At 38.1% G+C, this 19,834-nt stretch overlaps 1 protein-coding gene across 2 annotated transcripts in view; it reads left to right on the top strand.

Annotated features, from left to right (window-relative positions):
• Positions 1–19,834, top strand: part of Ten-m (teneurin transmembrane protein Ten-m) — a 415,273-nt gene that overhangs the window by 111,204 nt on the left and 284,235 nt on the right. For both annotated transcript variants that reach the window (XM_089869961.1, XM_089869962.1), the window contains exon 4: positions 11,357–11,603. In XM_089869961.1, coding sequence (XP_089726087.1) covers positions 11,378–11,603 — 226 coding nt within the window. In that variant the 5' untranslated portion in view covers positions 11,357–11,377. The remainder of the gene's footprint in view (positions 1–11,356; positions 11,604–19,834) is intronic.

Consider the following 19,834-nt stretch of genomic DNA (forward strand, 5'->3'; position numbering starts at 1 on the left):
GCAATTTTCGTATCGTTGAAAACAGCTAAACGTTGTCACATTGGTAAAAATACAATAGTCATTTTAAAAATAAATTGTGACGAGTGATTGTCTCAAAATGTTACCCAATATGACAAGAAACATTTCACTTTGCGTCACTTAGCTTTTTACACTCACTGTACTTCAAAATATGCAGCCTAATAACGAATTTTAGTCCCCAATACGCAACATTTCAAAATCAACGGCGGAATAAAATGAAGTTGAAAAAAACTCTCCTGACAATCCAACCTTAAAACCAATTGATTTTAACAAAGAATAAGGCAGTAATCTACGAAAATGTTACTGGTTCCAAGACTGTATATTGGTGTATATTGAAATCGTTGGGGTGAAACCCGTGCAAAAGTGAAAGCGAAAAGAGGCGCGAAAATCCTCAGATGTCTGAACATTCTTAATGCGCTCGTGGATGGGTCGTACCGTATACATACAGACAAGGTTTGGGGAAAGCCCTCGGATCTCGTCATGTTCCTATAAACCCCCATAAAGCAATTTGCAACATTTTAGCATAACACCCCCTATAGTCTTATAGCATTTCTATAACGCTAGACAGTGGCCCAAGGGCTACACAACAGGTTTTAAAAATTTTCACTCAAAACCCCTCGGAAAACACCCCTCTCTTTTTCTACACAGGCAGCGCGGGGCTGACGCAAAACACTATTACTGTCTGTTACCATTTGCAGCTCAGCAAGTCAAGGAAACCTTAGCGGGGTAAAATACTACAGTTTTGAAGAGTATACAACAAAGTGTTCCGTTTTACCCATACTGTTCCATTTGACCCTCAATCTTTATATATATATATATGTATATAGTTTTGGTGCTTGTGCCTCGGGGTCCTTGGTAACGTTCCAATCTAATTTTGAAAATAAAAAAATATATAAAAATGTAGCCTGGCAAAAGTCGACCAAGCGAAACGTTGGATCCGAGAGACTCTAGGTTCTTCAGGGTTTCATCTTGGCCGGATTTACCCGTTGTTATGGTTACCAAAGTTAGGGATAATACGTGAACTGTGGAGTCGTATAGGATAAGCTTACCAGGGGTTTTATTTTCCATGAATTTCAAGTAAATTCCAGTCTGAAATGAATGGATGTTCGAGTGATAACCTTGCTTGCCTCTGATCGTTTTAAATTTAGAATAATGCATTTTAAGTTGTGTTAGGCATAGTTTGTTTATTTGGGTTTGTTGGTAGCTCAGCGGTTCATGTACCGGTGTGAACTTCTATTTCAGATTGTGACAAAATATCTTCTTCTAAATGTAACGATAACTAAAGCAGTCAATTTCATGTCTGTTACTTTACCGAAAGTAACAGTTGAACATGATCTACGGCTGGGTTTTGTCAAGAAGTGATATCTAATTTATTAGGGAGAATGTATAAATTCGCCGCATTTCCAGCTTTATCTCCAGTCCAAACGTAGGTCCGGAGTTAATCCCCGCCTCTAAATTACTGTACAACCAGCATCTCATTGGTTCTTGAAAACTCACGTCAGCCCGACGCGAATGACGAAAATTCCGTATTTTCCGACTGAGGAGAGGCGAAATAGCCCGGTCTTCTTTTATATCCCCCTTGTATTTTGAAAGGGGGACTGGGATTATGGCGCGCGAATACTTAGGCAACTTATACCTTCACCCTAATAAACTAGATATCACTTCTTGGTTTTATAAATATTACCTTTTACCACATTAACATTAGGATAAAAGACCCTTCGAGACAATCCCGATTGTAGATAAAGTAGAAACGAACGTCACTGGACATTATTTTTTATATTTATTTTTCTGTATGTCTAAGCAAACGTTACGTTAGACTCACATTTATACAAAGTACAAGTCCCCCTCTCTCTCTTAGAAATAACAGAGTCATTTGCAGCTAATCCGAGCGGTGGCTACTCCACCCTGAGGCACGCCCCTGTAAAGGCGGCCCAGGAAAACATTACCATCAGCTTGTAAATATACATCCATATTCGGCCTAGGGTCGTTACCGACACTGAGTACAGAGCGTGAAGTCTACATTTCGTCCACTCGCTCGTGAAGAATTGAGATAAACCGTTAAAAGAGAGGTTATCAACGTCAAAAGTACATTATCTGAAGTAGACGTATAAGCTTTGTTAAGTCGCAGATCAGGAAAGGGAAAGATAAAACTATTATTTTAATAATTATATGATAATTGTGTATAAATCCACCGTTAATCCCCATTCAGACTATGGCAAAATCTTACGTTCCTCGTTAATTTCGTTTCGATCGCGTCGGTACGTTCATTTTCCTGTTCAGACGCCAGAGCAGACGACTTAAAACGAGTCTCATATATCGTGATTGTAATTTTTGAGCCAATTTTTTGAATACTGAAATAGGCGAATCAAAAATGACAAATGCAGCACACCAAGTACCCTAAAACGTTTCATATATCGTTTGCTAAAGCATAGCTTACTCGATCATGCGTCAGTAAGGCATGATCGAGTGGGCTATGGTTAAGAAAAGGTGCACGCTAACGAGGTGGTGCCATCTGGTCACTGTCAGACGAAACTGAAATATTTCGAACTAAACCCATCGAATCTTTTACGTAATCATTGACACGTGTTTAATTAAGAGACCCAAAAAGCGACTTCAGAGACTCCAAAGTGGTCTGCATGGGCCATTATAAATGTACTTCAAATAAAGGACTTTTGCATATTGAATCTTTTCCATTCAGCCTCGTGGAATGGACGGAAAATACAATTGCGCGTGGAATAGAGGGTGGAAACTATAATCTCGAACACCTTAATCACGAGTAATCACACACGAGCCCGCATTCGCCAAAAGTCTCCGGGCTATACTCTTAACACCTTTGACTCGCCCATTAAGCGTACTTTACTTTTATAGTCAATGTAACCTTCATAATATAGCCAAGTGATAATAGCAGCTTGTATAAGTTGGTCATTGCACGTGGGGTTGGGGTTCGCAATCTCTAAATGGCGTCTGGAGCGACGCCTTTAGGCTAACACGGATACGAATTTTTCACGTTGAGATGCTCTCATTATTTAAAGGTGGGGGTTGTACTATTTGAATTATACTTGATTATTACGTACATCTGAATATGCACGTGGTAGATTATCTACCTTGAAAAATAAATGAACATTCTGATAATTTTTTCAGGGTTAGTTTTTTCCACGCTTCAAAGGCAATAATTGGTTTAATATAAAAACATGGCTTCCGCCTTTAAAAATGGTGTATTCTTAACATGGAATATTGTCCTCATATTCGTCACGCTCTCTCGATCCTAATTTTTTTTTAGTTCAAAGTAACGGTGACTTGGGTGATTTTTGGGGGTACAGCTTATAAAGGAGACTGTATATAGAGGCTAATTTGGTATAGTTTAAGACTATTAGCTCCTTTTAGTCGTCTCCTTTTCGCTGCTCTATTGGACGACGAGGGTGGGATATAGGTAATTGATTAGATGGTTACGGATGCGTAAATGAAAATGATGGAGCATAAGTGTGTTTCTTTTTTATGGGATGGGAGTTGCTCGGTAATGTTGCGATGGATGGTTTTTACCTTCGTTTCATCCGTAAACTGTTGTTGGCTTAGGCCTACAATCCGAATGTTTCGTTTTTGTGCTCCAAAACTGTCAATTTCTTAGCATTCTTCTTTTATTTTTCGACTAAATATGTTTGTTCTTTAACAATCTTCGTGTTACAAAATTGACAATTTTTTAACGCTTTTCTTATTTTTAATTTAGTTTGTTTTAATAAAGGGATGCTTAGGTAATTACTGAATTAATCCTTTAATTCGTTTAATCCTCAATGAAAGAACACATTTGAGACATGAGAACCAATTAAGGGATTGCCATGTTGGGTTTAAACGAGGTTATACATTGTAAAGGCGTTAGATAAGTGGCAATAAGTCGCAAGATGACTTGGTCCAATTAGCTAGCTTAATTTTTTTATACTGTTTGATTTTTAGACTTCTCATAATATAAAATGATCTGGAATTAAAATGAACTTTACTTATACAGGGTGTTTCTGAAAAGTCCATCACAAATTAAGGGGCGTGTTTATGGGACCAAACTGAGCGGAAAGTACCAAAGAACATGGGGTGTACAACATTTTGTTACGGAGATATGGCCTTCCAAACATTCGCCCCTAAAACAAGGAAATATCCAAAAATGAGGAGTAACACTTAAGACCGACTAACCAGCTTGTTTAAAATTACTAGACAATTTCAATAGCCTTTAATCGAACAATTGATTTCTACCTTTACTAATCAGAAGCGTATAAATGAGTAGAAGTATGCCTACGGTGGTAATGTAAAATTAATCCCAAGTGACATGATGTTTCAAGATCTTCCCAGCACCAAGTAAAATGGTTCTGATTGAAGGGACTTTTATTAGCACAGCGTAAACAACGTTATTTTCAGGAATTAGTCCAAATGTCCACGGGCGGCATTACAAAAACGAGGCAGTCTTTCGAATGATACTTGGACATGTTGGAAGATCCCTGGCTTGTTCCTGTTATCTCAAACCGTAAAAAGCTACGCAAATCTTCATCATCACGGACAACACTCTTGTACGTTAGGTATGACCTTGAGAAAACCTAAAAGGACATCTCGAATGTATTTGAAAAACCCATCTCCAATTAAGGGGCGTGTTGTTTGTTTCCAACAGAGTAAACTCGCCCAGAGAACAATTACAATGCAGAGCCACGTTTCGGCGTTAATGGCCGTACCTAACGTACAAGAGTGTTGTCCGTGATGATGAAGATTTGCGTAGCTTTTTACGGTTTGAGATAACAGGAACAAGCCAGGGATCTTCCAACATGTCCAAGTATCATTCGAAAGACTGCCTCGTTTTTGTAATGCCGCCCGTGGACATTTGGACTAATTCCTGAAAATAACGTTGTTTACGCTGTGCTAATAAAAGTCCCTTCAATCAGAACCATTTTACTTGGTGCTGGGAAGATCTTGAAACATCATGTCACTTGGGATTAATTTTACATTACCACCGTAGGCATACTTCTACTCATTTATACGCTTCTGATTAGTAAAGGTAGAAATCAATTGTTCGATTAAAGGCTATTGAAATTGTCTAGTAATTTTAAACAAGCTGGTTAGTCGGTCTTAAGTGTTACTCCTCATTTTTGGATATTTCCTTGTTTTAGGGGCGAATGTTTGGAAGGCCATATCTCCGTAACAAAATGTTGTACACCCCATGTTCTTTGGTACTTTCCGCTCAGTTTGGTCCCATAAACACGCCCCTTAATTTGTGATGGACTTTTCAGAAACACCCTGTATAATTCCCCAGAATGTTTGAAACGACAGCGACAAATCTAAAAGTAAAAACAATATTAATTACTAACCACGTAATGTAAATTTATACCATCAAACAAATAACAGTCAATCGTGAAACCCAACCAAAAATGCACAGTTATACAGGCATTATGTCTAAATATCTACAAAGAGCAAAAATTGTAATCCAAAACCCGGTAATTCATAATCTTCCGTCTAATAAAACTTACTACATTATTGCCGCGACATAAACAAATAAATTTATACATTACCAACTTTATCCGCACACCTTTTCAGACACGCGATATGACGATATTCTCTGTGTAGAATTCCGCCCTTGAATGTGTAACACAGTGAAATTGGAATTTCGAAAGAAGTGTACCGTTGCTAGCTGTGCAGTATTCAGTTCGGTTCTAATCTGACATTAGGTCGGCTCTCTTTGTCATTAATGAGATTCCTTTCTGACTCAAGCAACCTCCCCCTTTATACGATAGATTTTTCGATATTTTTAAATATTAATGAAGTTTGTGAACTCCGAATGTACCAAGCAACCAACTTCAACTCCACACGTGTTTTCTACTTGAGCCTCTAATCTTAAAAGCTTTTTCAATCTATACACGTTGAATCATGTTATAAATGCATGTACACTATATAAAAAAATAAAAGCGGGATTTGTGCTAGAGGTAGATCTAGTACCATTTCAATAAACCATTTTGTTCCGCTGTTGTTTAAAAAAAATAGAAACATACTATTTGGACAAGAGAAGTTACGGTTATGTAATATTCATAGCTACGTGTGTACTCTAAAAGATATATTCATATAATGTTAATCTTCGTAGAGATTTTGATGAAATTTTCGATTGAAATAAGTAGAAAATAGCAACAAAATGTTACGAATTTGGTGTTTGAGTTGGAAATTCATTTATATTTATATGATAACAAATACTAACGATAGTGAAGAAGGTCTCAGTTGGTTGCCGAAAACTTGTTTATTTTTTTAACAATAAAAGTTTGATCCCCTCTTTCCGTATTCAACCTATAGCAGTTGAACAGTGTAATCACGTGGTTAATGCGAAAAAGAGACGCACAACGCCTCAATAGAAGCCATCTTTCCCAACCTTAATTCTGACTTTCGTGTGTCCCATGGGTCCACACACAGACACAAACTAACAAACACTTTTAAAGCCATAAGCTACGTGTGTTTATACCGTTCAACCCCTCTTGTAACTAAAATCTAAGAAGTCTAAAAATATTATTAGCTAATAAGTATCTTTCTCTATTTCTCAATTGATGTGTGGTATAATTAAAGCCAAGGCTTAGCATGAAACGAATTATAGTTTGAAATGCATATATCTTTCATAAGGTTCGGCAGAAATTAGGCGAGTGGGTGCTAAAAATAATGTTATTGCTTTATTTTCGGAGCTCTTTTGAGGAAGAAGGTAAAGGTTCTGAAATCTAATTATCTTTAGGTTTGGTTGCTACCCTTTCACTTTGTTATTGTAAGGAATTTCTCTAGTTGTTTCCGTAGTTACCTATAACGCCTCAAGAGTGTATTGTACCACCCTGTGTTACTCGCTCAAGAGTCACACTTGGGTGATTAAAATACAAAGGAAAGGCGTACAGTTTGTCTTTCTGAGCTCTTTTTGGTATCTATATCATTTACGCGTCGCTTAGAAGAACAAACAACACGCTACTTCAATAGAATTTGGTCAACTCCACACTACTCTAGTGGTCAACTCAGTTACACAATATCCACGTTAAAGTTTAAGAACTCTTTAAATCATAAGTTTATTTCATAAGTATGACACTACCTATACTTCGTAATACTAGAGACTTACAGCTCGAGCTAGTTCAAGCAAGGTTCAAGAACGACGCCAGAATTGACTACACTCGGTTTTGAAGTCCATCTTACTATTAAGTCTGTATTAAGCCTTTGACAGCGCCTCACTTGGCATCGCTTTAACTCGAATCTATGACCTACGTCACTTCATGACAAGCTGTCAGTAATCAGTGACAAAACTTATGGAACATAACTTATGTTTAAATGGAAAACCATGTATGGAGTTAACACGGAATTGGTTTAGTGAAAAGTAAAAGTATGACCTTTGATATCAACAACAACTCTAATTATTATAATCGTAAAGCGTAATTTAAGTATTCTGAAGGTAATTAAATGACTTAATTATTTTTATGTATCAAGGAATACATTTTTGACGGTGTTATCTAGGTTTTTTAAGGTGAAGCCGCCCTATAGTAAGCAACAATCACTTCATAACTCATCCAGCATGCCAATTTTTATTTCGGTGATAAAAATAATTCAGGTATTAACTCTGTAACCAGATATTCGCCTCACGTTTTCAGATACTGGCCACTGATAAAATGGCGGTATTTTTTGAAGCGGTGGTTGTGTTTCGATTAAACGAAACATTAGCCAACCAAGCCCTTTGCGCTAAGTAGATACCACGTGACGCTGCGATAGGAGAGGGCGCACGCGACCTGTCATTTCGGAAAACCCCAAAAATAGATCGTGCCTCCTTTGCATGGCTTCTTATTTTGTCATCATAAGTAAAAGCTATATCTCCGGAGACTTTCACATACCACTGACGTCGCTTTCAGTCTCAGTTTGCTCCATAGTCAAAACTTCCATATCAGAAGTAGGTTTACTGAAAGTTATCTTCGACTTCAACCTTCCCACCCATTGCTTACTCTTTACCCAATGATGATCATGTGACTCCACTTCTTCGGCTCTTCGCTAAGAAGGTCCATGTAAAGTCATTGCTTAAATGCTTCCTAGATGGCGCCAAGTTACTTTGTTAACAAATGTCGTCTGCTTTTACTATTTTGGTCCCTTTTCTTCGGTTTATTGTTGACTAAGACCATGCAGAGTAACAGCTCAAGTAGTTTACATGGTTTTCGTCGTAAGGGAGAACGATTTTACACTTTCTTTTATCTGTAATCACTTTTAACTTCTTTTCACCAATATTTCTGACTTCAAAAAGAATACATTAAGCTATCTTTAACTGTGTTGAGTCAATTCTGATTAGGGCTTACAGTGGTATAGGGCGTTTACGCTTAAACCCATACATGACAAATGAAGAAGAGTGTAAATGTCACTTGGCAGCGTTGTTAAATACGGGAAGACCCTTCTTTCTTCATCTGTGCCATTCCTAGGTGGCGTTGACCTCCAGACTAGTTTGGGGCGGTTTGAATAGGCACGGTCTTAATCATTTTAATTACCGTAACATCAACTATTTATTCTTATCCCTTGCTTTTTTTTCATAGACACGGAAAAGTTGTACATTATGGATGAGGTCGCTTTTCGGCAAATAATATTTATCTATGTTGTTTGTTGTTATTCATTTATTTTTCCCTCTTTCTTAATTGAAAGTTTTTATCTCCTTAATTAAACGGGGGGATCTTTAAGAATAGATATTGTTTATCAAAATACGTAGTGTTATTCTTGGTTTTATCGGAATATTTTTCTTGAGTACGAGGATGGAATACTGGCAGAGTTATTAGTTCTTTATTTTGAGAGAGTAATGCATTAAAATCCATGATCAGAGTCGAATGGGCACGGGTTATATGGTTTAGGGCTTGAAAAACGAGTTGGTGTTTCACCACATCCGGAAGCCCCAACGTTTTTTCATCCATGTATCAATCAATGTTTCGTTTTAACCCTAAATTTTCTGGAAGTGCGTGGTAACCTTGAGAAAATTAGGCTTAATAGAAAACCCAGTTGAAAAACTCTTTAACCCTTGGTTTCAAGACGATACCCCATTTTAAAAAGGGTCTCTATTGGTGGAGTAGGATCCAAATACCAATCAACGTCCCGTTTTAACCCTAAATCCTCGGGAAGTGCATGGTAACATTGAGAAACTTAGGCCTAATAGAAAACCCAGTTGAAAAATTCTTTAACCCTTGGTTTGAAGACGATACCCCATTTTGAAAATGGTTTCTATTGATTGAGTATGGATACAAATACCAATCAATGTTTCGTTTTAACCCTAAATCCTCCGGAAGTGCGTGGTAACGTTGAGAAAATTAGGCCTAATAGAAAACCCAGTTGAAAAACTCTTTAACCCTAATTTGAAAAAGGGTCACTCTCTATTGATATAGTAATGCCACGTGATTAGTGAACATCGTGTCAACATGAAATCATTGTGTGGGTCAAGTTGGCGCCCATGTCCACTGAAAGTTAATTTGAAAAAACAAAGTATACTCATGGAACGACTTTAAACGATTAGAATCAGTCTGGTATTACAAATGTTCCCCTTTTTTTTCTTCTCGGGAAAATTCAAAACGGAACTGTTTAATTAGGATCGCGAATGTTATACCGGTCGAGCGCAGTATCGCTTTGCAGTTGGAGCGTACAGGACCAAAATGGCTTCCTGGAAAACGATCTATCCATATGCGCAATGAAGAAAACATGAAACAAACCCCTTTTACTGATATTTTAGTATTCGAGCGGTAACTTCGGCCACTGATGGTTTTAAACATCACGTTCTTTTAATCGTAATGGTGCCGCAGAGCGTATAGCTTATGTGTCCCTAGTTTTCAGGACTCGTGGGCTTAATGTTCCTATAAAGGGCAAGTGTCGCGAAATTGTTAAGTTAATGTAATTTGAGATAAATTTTAATATAGTTCAAAAACGATGTACCTTTTAAAAGGGTAGTTTGAACATTGAATATTGTTCCGTTATTATGAACTAAGTGATAATCAAACCAAGCAGACGACAAAAACGCCACCATTAAAGGGACTGTAAAGAAGGCATCGATTTGTGGGTAAAAATTATTTTAAATACGTCACAGACACCACGTGACGCCAAGATACAAAGACTCCCCATGGAATGGGACTGGACATCTAGTCCTTTTTTCACGAGATTGCTGCGCCAATTCTCTTAAGTGGTAGTTTTCGGAATAAAACGAACCATGCTTCAATGAACCACGCCTCTCCTTGGTCACGTGCCTCTGACATATTTTCAAATATATTTTACCCACCCGCCGATGCCTGATTTACAGTCCCTTTAAAGTATAGAAGCGAATTGCTTACAGAGACAACTGAATTTGTTCAATCAAATATCCAAACATAATATATTTAAAATTACCCCATAACCAAGTAGTTTTTTTAACATTATAGTAAAATCCTACCTTAATCTGTCTGTCTATTAGTAACGCTAATTATGCTAATAGTAATATTATCGAAGTTGTCATCGGCATTAGAACATGGTCAGTTTTCTGTCTTGTGTACTAAATTTCACGAGGCTGGTCCTTTTAGAGTATATAAGGGAATTAAAACACAAAATCGAATAAATAAGGCGACTATTATTTAAAGGAGGGCTGGTTGAACTATATAAGAACTATTAGGGAGTAGGGACGGCCCGCAGCCATAGCTCTCCTCTAAAACTTCAACTCGTAATATTATTCAAAGTGCAAGCTTGACTTCCCTCTTTTTTCTTTATTGCGCTTTTGAGAAATGGTTTAGCTCCTTTTAATCATTAATACCAAGGTACCTAGGCCTAGCAGCTCAAAGAAAATGTTTTCAGAATAAGTCATTTTCGCCCAAATTGCCACACGCAGTCTTTTTAAGGGTCCATATCAGCCGCTTTAAGTAGAGGGAGTAAGAGGGCCATTTGGCCAAATTGGGCACCCAGCGTCAGATCTTTGCCCTCGCGGTACGGTGCGTTTTAAATGGTTATATATGGGTAATCAACAATTTCAGGAACGTTTATGCCTAGTTAGGAGTTAAAAAAATTATAACGGGGTCAAAGGTTAGGGGCATTTAAGTTCATTGGGGCTGTGGATTAATTAGGGTTAGCGATAACCGTGATAAATAATGTTGAAGTAACGATATTAAAATTGCTCTGGAGTGTATTTATGTGTTATTATATCGTAAGTAGTTGCATGGATCTTATAAAGGATAGGAAAATTGTGCGTGATACAACAGCACGGAGCTCTGGTTTCCCTAATTTTTTTGCCTTAAATTTCCCTAGTTAGCCCCAAAATATCTAAATATTGGTTTAAGTTTTACTTCAGTAACTAATAAAGTTTGTTTTCCTTTTTTTGTATTTCCAGGGGGTTTGGCCCCTAATGTAGATGGAGCCGTTGCATCTTGCTCCTCGGCTACGGGCCCATCATCAGCGACCATTACAGTATTTGTACACCAACGCGGAATCTTCGGACGAGGATAACGACGAAGTTGACCACCATCGACTCGCAACAGGAGCGTCCAACGAACACAACACTTACGAGTGCATCGAGGAACAACACGTCCTCAACCCAACTGGAAGACAACAACTCGAGACCTTCGGCAACCAAAGGGGTGAGTACATGACGAATTTCATTTGCTGCGAGCTCATTTTTGCGAATTTTGGTTGGGTTGTGTGTTGTTTTGTAAAAATGCGCGTATAGCATCACAATTGTTGGAGGGGAACTAAAGTGATACATTAAGGTTAAGGGTTTTGAATTGAAATTAATTTTTATTAAGCAGGACTTCAGGTGTCGTGTGGACCATAATTTGGTTACCTTATCGTTGGAAATATCTTGTCTTGATATATGTATTGATTTGCAGTTAGAGTAAATAAGGGGAGAAGTTTCAGTATAGTTGCAGGGGTCAGCAAATAATTTCTCTCTATAAGTTACTTAAGAATTTAAATATTAACTTATCACGAAATAAGCACTTTGTAACAAGTTGTAAAGTTTTGTTATAAGTCTATACGTTGCATTTCTGTAACGTGAGCTTTTTAAAAATTTAAACTAATAGCCACAGCTTAATAGCCATAATTGCAACGTCTTCAGAAAAATTCTAAAAGACAATGCTATAGTTGCCAAATGCATTACCTCGGTTAAAACTTTTATTTTTCGAGGTTTAAGCTCATTTCATTTCAAACTTCTTCTTCTTCTTCATCCTTAGTCTCATAGTCCTTAGCGTAACTCAGTCGTATAGTCTACGCCAATTTTTAATTAAAAATGCGCTTTCTTCAGCAAAAGTCAACCCCGCTTTTGCGAAAAGTATTTCCTCGTGAAGCCACGACTTACCACTGTTACCCCTTGAATATTGAAAAATGTTAGATTCTTATTAACCCTTTGAATTAGAAGTTCACTATAAAGTAATCTTTCATCATATTGAATGGTTTTTCTAATTGCTTTGAACTGTTGTCGTAAAATGTTACTTATTGTGTATCGAGGTTTAGACACATTGCAGCATATCTTACCATACCTTAAGGGCCCAAGAATCCAATGTTTTGATGATATTGCCAGACGTTAGCGACCATTAAACCTTACCCTCGCTATTGTTACTCTAGGATGTTAACCATCCATTAATGCTAGAGGACCACTTGCTTACATAGTACAACGACGTTTCACCATGAAACAATTAACGGTTCCACACCTAAGAGTCGATCAAGGATGCGAAAATAGTGCAGTATACAGTTGAATGTTCTGGGGAAAATTGTCCAAATTCCTGCATTGGTTCTACCTTATACCCCCAGCAAGTGGGGTGGTATAAGGTAGGCAAGCGATGCTCTGCTAGCTAGGGGCATATATTCCTCAGCAGTCAACCACTTTCCTAAGTTCCCTTTCGCTTCCGGAAACTATCTACATTTTGTTCCCCTTTTTAAAAGTATTAATTTAGCGAAAGACCTCGTTATAAAGGCAACGACTCGTAAAAATGGAAAGTTGCCGAATCCCCCTTTCCCCCCTCCCTGTTTGACCCCCCTCCCCCGCCGCTGGAAATTTCTCTAGGTATTCTTACATAGTTAAAAGAGAGAGACAAGAGGGGGAAGAGAGGTTGCGGGATCCCGGTAAGGCACAGAGACCCTGGAAGTCAAGGAAAATGGTCCTTAAGCCATTTCAAAATATCAGCATCGTGCCTAGGTCAGGTCTTTTCGATATGACTTCCGGCTATCCAAATGCTAGTGAAGCGATCGCTAAAGCTTTTACCCTTCTTTGAAAGTATACGATGTCTTCTATGTAGCTATGCCCCATACTTACTCCCCTTTTTTAAACCGACCGCCTTTCTCTCTATGTTTTATTAAAGAGAGAGTGGAACTATCACGGTTGACTTGGAATTTTCTGGAAGTGCATCTTGTGCTTGAACATGAATTAATAAGCGAATAGGAATCATTATGTAGCAGCATTTTTTCAACTTATCTAGGAGGAATTTGAGGGAGGAGCTAGTTTAATCATTATGTGTGTAGAATTTTGCGTCACGAATAATTTATCTCGCTTCTCGTTGCACATTGTGACGTCATAGTTATAAGGCTGAGCGAAGTCCATTATTTCCCATGCATTATGAATATAAACGGACCTCCAAGCAACGAAATCACAGTTAGGAAGACGTCATAATTATGACGCGTGACATTCAAGCTCCGCCCACAAAACCCGCATAGAAATAAACGTGGAATTAAGAACTTCAAAATATAGTTCTTGACATAACGCTTTGTTTTTGAAGTACTGCAATGTTACTGGTTACTGTTTGAAACGTTCATCATTTTGTAAGAAAACACCGTCCCTTTATGATCCGGGATGCATAGAAATAGTAACGCCATCTAATACCTGTTTTCATCCACCCAAAAGAACCCTAAAATATTCCACCACCACCTTCCCCTCACCTCCTCCTTAACCATCTCCTTCCTCCATCCGCCCCCAATAGATGGGGTGGAAAATAGCCCCTAGCGGTCTTTCTTCCCTCAATTACCGGACCCTGGCCTTAGCAGCGCTCGTATACTCTTCCTTCTCATTAAAATTGGGTCTCAATTTTGTTCCATCCCACACATACACACACACACACGTGAAAGAAGATTAATCCCCGAAGTTGACAAAAAATTTAAATAGTCTAGTTTTAATTGGTCAGAAATCTCAGGTGCCAATACCTGCATGTCCTTATATCCTGTTTTGAAACTGTAAATCTAACCGTATCATCAGCATGATTCTAGATTGAATAGTCAGCTACTACGAACTTTCTCGTGAAGTCACACTCTCTTACCACGGTTTTGGTGACCATATTGGAAGTATTCAGCTCAGGCCATACAATTTAGACTACCATTATTGACGTCACGTCCCCGTAGCTCCTACCCTCTCAGTAAAACTCTATTTCGTACCATGCTTTTGCATTTGCGTTAAAAATGTGCAAGAAGTACCGAATTTGAATATGAAAATATTGTACGTAACAATCCTTTCAAACTCCAGTCATCGAATTAAGTGTACCAAAACAATGATTTGTTAATTTCGCAAGCATCTACTTCTGACGTCAGTCCAATATAGGCCCGTGCGTGCGAGTCTTCCTGGTTGGAGATATTTTAATGACGCCTTATGGGCTCGTCTTACTCTTTACCCTTTTCTCTCTCTCTCTCCCTCTCCCTTTATTCCAAAATCTTGTCTCTCGAATTTCGTCGTCGCTAATAGGCAGCGAGATGAGAGCTAGTGGACCCTTTTCTGAAGACGTGTGAAATTCGTAAGGGTTAACGTCAATATAACGAGACCTCATCCCTAACTTGAAGCAGCGACGCCTGATATAGTAATCAAATGAGCTAAGGTGAACCCCCAGCCTCCACCCCTTGGGGGACGGCTTTTCGTTCTCACCCTAAACCCGAGCGACGAAATCTTATACTGTACTTACAAACCTGGCTGGGGGCTGTGAATTCTTCTTTTTTTATTGACTAGTAATTATTTTTTGCCCAATTCCTTCAATAGAAAGTTTGAATTTTTCCCCCAGAAGCTTTCAGTCTGTCCAATTAGAGGCAATTCCATCTTAGTTTGTATATCCTTTAGACGGCAGGGATTAGATGTTTATTATTTGAAGTTTTAAAGATCGTGCTGATATTAAAACGAAAACTACGAAACTAGTACCGAATTAATAAGGAAAATAGGAATTTTAAAAAATAATAGTCATACACCGGTGTATTGCGGGCTGGGGTTTTACAGGGGCCAATAGGAAATACATTATTACTCTTACCCCTGGAAGTTGGCATCTCAAGATTTTTTATATAAATATAAATATAACTATATGTATGTAGTATTGAAACAGATAATTGTATAAACATTTAATAATAATTTTAATAATAGATTTAAAAGCAACTGTACAATGAAGGCTTTATAATTTTGTGTATACGTTCCATTTCTTGTCTATATTTTTCCTTCTCAAATACGTAAATAGTTTTGGACTCTGTCGGTTAGCTGTGGCATAGGGGCTAGCCATCACTCCTCAATCCCTGCATTGTAAAGGGATGCCAATGCTTAGTGTGAATATCCTTTCATTGAAAAAACTTTGATTATTATTATTATAGAGATATTTACTTAAACTGATCAACTTCTGAGACCACTTTATCTGTTTTTCTCGCATTCAATAAAATCCCAATATTGACTCATTAAGGTCGAACTGACTACAAATTATACTATCCAAAATTCTGCCAACGTTGCTTTTATATTTTCTGAAATTCAACAAATTCTTTTTGTCTTAAATTCTTCCTCGTTATTTTTTGGGTGGACTAGGGGGAGAGAAAAACTGAATACTTGGTTTTAACAATTTAAAAGAAGCGCACTTTTTACTTTTTATTGAAGATACTCGGGTGTGTTGTCATTTGCAACGCTTTGTTTCCTCTTCTTTTTTTGTTGCAAGGAACGTATCTAGTTTAGCAAATGAGTTTGTTTTTGCGTAAAGGTTGGTTTGACGTTGTATTGAGTTTAGAGTAGGTTTTTTTTCTTCTTTTTAAAACTAAAGGGAAATGAGGAGGAGACAATGTAGGCCTAGAGAAGAGAAACTGGAAGAGTGTGTTTTGGGATCATCATGAAGCCCAAAGGGGTTCTTTCGTTACTAGGGTTGGTTTTAATTAGTTTGCTGGGGTTATTGGGTCAACTTCCTTGCTACAAGATGAGCTTCTTCTTCAATTCGTATAGGGTTTGTACGCTGTATCTTTGCAAATGCTTCTGAAAGTATAGAATACCCATATGGGAAAGATTAATGTATGGAATCCCATTGCAAACCACTTATTACTAGAGCTAAAAATTAAAGAGTCAAGGGTCAAAGTGCATCTTTTTAACCTGTAGAGAGCGTACGTTAGTGTGCGATATGGAATAAAGTAGTTGTTTGTATGAAGTATGAAATTATTTACAATTTGAAAATAAGTTATGGGCAACTTTATAGATAGGAAATAAATGTATTTAACAATTTTGTTCCGATAAATCAAGTTTCACCATAGACATAAATGGGTTGACCTTTGACCTCTAATAATCGAAACTGAGTTAGCTATTGCTGAAAAAGAACTAAAGTTACGTTACATTTAACCTGGCCTCGAAATGGCATGGACTTCAATAAAGCAGACTTAATACCCAAAATATTGTACCAAGAACACTTAAAAGTGGTGCTTCAGTTCGAATACTTCTTCAGATAGTTAGATAATACTGTTCTACGTTGTTTTTTCTACCAAGAAAATAGAGAATGCAAAGCTTATTCGTCTAAGTTAAACAGGATAAAAACTATCTATGTTTCTTTTCTTTTGAACTTGAAAAAAAAATGTAATTTGGAACATCTCGTTAACTTTATTTTTAAAGCAACGTACTTCTTGATAGCGCATTCACGAGCCAATAACGTAGCTGGAGCTGGTATTATGTCTAGGGAAAGGGCAACGCACCCATTTTAATATTCCTGAAACGTCTCGTAGTAAATAAGCCATTAAAATAATCCATTTTGATAGTAGCCTTTCCGTACACAGCTCCTAAACACTTTGGCCTTCCCCTCACTAGGCCTAGTCTATAACTCCATGAATGAGAAAACTCTCTTAACAAGAGAGTCCCTAAACTTTCCCAAAAAGCCTCTCTAGATTCTTTTATTAGATTTTCTCTCAAAACACCTGAAGTTTCTTGAAAATTTTCTTATTTTTCAAAAGGGATTGCAAAAATAGCGCTTTTGTATGTACTAGCTACGTCTTTTGGTGCAGCGTTTTCCTACGAGAAATGTAAACATTTGCGGTATTATCACGCGTAAAGTTGTTTTGTTATGATGAAGTCTGACACCTCATTGTTTTCTTGAGAGTTTAATTAAGAAATTAACCCTAACGTTTAAAGCTTTAAACATAAGTTCATTTTGGTTTAAATGCTGAACTTGTCTCGTGAATCGCCTCGTGTATCTTAACTCTAACGATGATAAAGGAGTAGAAACCAATGTAACAGATTGGTGTCCATGTGAGGCAGACTAAGACCGGACGATGGTGGTGTTGTTAGAAGCCAAATGGTAACCAAGTTGTGTCTATGTGGGATAGAGAATGACCATGCAGAAGATGGTGGTGTTAAAAGCCAATAAGTACAGATTGGTGTCTATGTGGGGCAAATTAAGTCCAAGACCAGTAGATGGTGGTGTTTGAAGCCAATAAGTACAGATTTATGTCTATGTGGGATCGACTAAGACCAGACGATGGTGGTGTTGGAAGCCAATAAGTACAGATTGGTACAAATTAAGACCAAGACCAGTAGATGGTGGTGCTAGATGCCAATAAGTACTGATTGGACTGCATGCACGTACGTGGACTATATACAGACTAGACAGATGAAGGAATAGTGTGGTTGGACTAACGTAGTGAAATACAATTTTCGAAATTTCTTTGAACTGTCCGGAAATTGCGAACAAGTTTGCTCCGATTTGCAAATTGCGAACGTGGTCCCCTGGGGTGTAACAAAAGCCACACACAGAGAGAGACAGATACGGCCGTAACAGAACCTCTCCGTGACATAAGTCACTTGGAGAGGTAAAAAGAATATCTATATAGATGTTAGAGCGCGTTGTGATACAATGCAATAGGGAGCAATTTCTGCTTCTCTATACTATAGAATAGAAATCTAGAAAATGGGGGAAACTAACGTTAGGTTGAGATTGTTTTAGAGGTCCCTTTTGCCCTCTTGAAAACCACTTAAGAAAAGAAACGAAAATTTCATCCAATTGAAAAGGAAAAATTCAATAAGAAAACGGAATACTGGGGGGGGGGCACGAACGGGGGGGCTAACAAAAAACAAAGAGACGTCGTTTCGCTGTCACATCCCAAAGGGGGTCAAGTCTCAGAAAGAAGAAAAAATCATACCCCCTCTCTATCTCTATCTATTTAGGAAAAACAATAGAAAAAGGCTTTGTTATAACTCTTCTTCTCAAGAAGAAGGGAAGATATTGGCAATCTGACATTTGATTGGTCCAGAGACTAACCAATCACGTTCTCGTAAAAGAATAACACTATCTTTTAACTTATTCTTGACCAATCTTATTACGTGTGATTATGTTAACCTAATTGCGAAGTAATTATTTTCCTCCCAGAATCTGACGGGGGTTTTTTCAATATTAAGGTTCGAATCAATCAAAGTTCATATTCTCAATTGATTTAATGGAAGTTGATAATTTTAAAATTGGTTGCACTACAAGTAATTTTCATTGGATTTGATTTTAAGCTTCACAATTTTAAGAAAAGTTCTTTGGTAATACAGAAATTTCTCGCATTCTTGTATTTGGGATGTAAAAAATGACCATTTCCTTATTCATTGGAAAACCTAAAAATTGTTTTGGTCCAGACAGTTCACTTGGTTGTTTCCCCAATTTTCGACATTATCATCTAGGCCTACTATTCCTGCACGCACTTCCATAAAAAGTGCATGGCGCGCACTAGTCGCGTATCACTTCTGGTAGAACAATATACCCCCCGCCTTTTGACCCAAGTTGTTTACGTAGATATGGAGCCTGTGTGAAAGTGTCCGGAGTTAGGCTTCCGCCGTTCCCAATATCCTGCAGTCTTTTTTTTTCCCGCGCGGGACCACAATGATTGATGTGGCCATATTATATCTTGGCTTGTCTGTCAATAAGGGGTCCGGGCCATAGCTGACTTTGGGTGTTGTTTGCAGCGCCAGCTATAGAGCCGAGCTAGGGATCTGAGATCCTAATGAAATAAATGCTCCAAGTACCGATCACTCTATGTACTAGAAAGGTATAAAAGAACTGGATGTCTATGTATGTAAGGTATTGGATGCGCGAACGCCAGCTATTGGGATTGCTGCTGCTGCTGCTGCGGGAGGAGGAAGATGGTGAAGTTGTTCTACGTAGTTAGGTCGATTGAGCTTGGGGTTTACCCAAGATCTACTTGCCAACATCCGAGAGATCCTTTTTTCGAGGACCCTTTTCTTTATTTTTTTTTATTTTTGGCGCCTTCTATTCCTCTTTCTGATCTGATCTGATGAAACAAGGATGGTCAAGGGAGATTGAATCGTCGTTTCACATCCTTAGGCTTAACTGCAGGATCTTGACTTTGCAACGTTGCGGAGTAGCCCAATCAACCTTAATCCCCATCACCGGAAGTTATGCTTATCCCAGGATTCGTGGAGGGGTGTGACTGGAAGAAACTAGTCTGTCGTCTGCTACTCTACCCTTCTTGGCCTTTGTAGCAGATGACAGACTAATTTCTCCCCGTTACATCCCTCCACGCATCCCGAGATAAGCCTAATTTCCGGCGATGTGGAATAAGGTGGATTCGAAGAATCGAGTTTCAAATGAATTTAAGGGTTATGGTCAACCTTTGCTATTGT

Source organism: Phalangium opilio, unplaced genomic scaffold (genome assembly GCF_054372755.1).
Source record: "Phalangium opilio isolate 3A_F unplaced genomic scaffold, DU_Popi_V2 ptg000031l_1, whole genome shotgun sequence".
NCBI classification, from domain to species: domain Eukaryota; kingdom Metazoa; phylum Arthropoda; class Arachnida; order Opiliones; family Phalangiidae; genus Phalangium; species Phalangium opilio.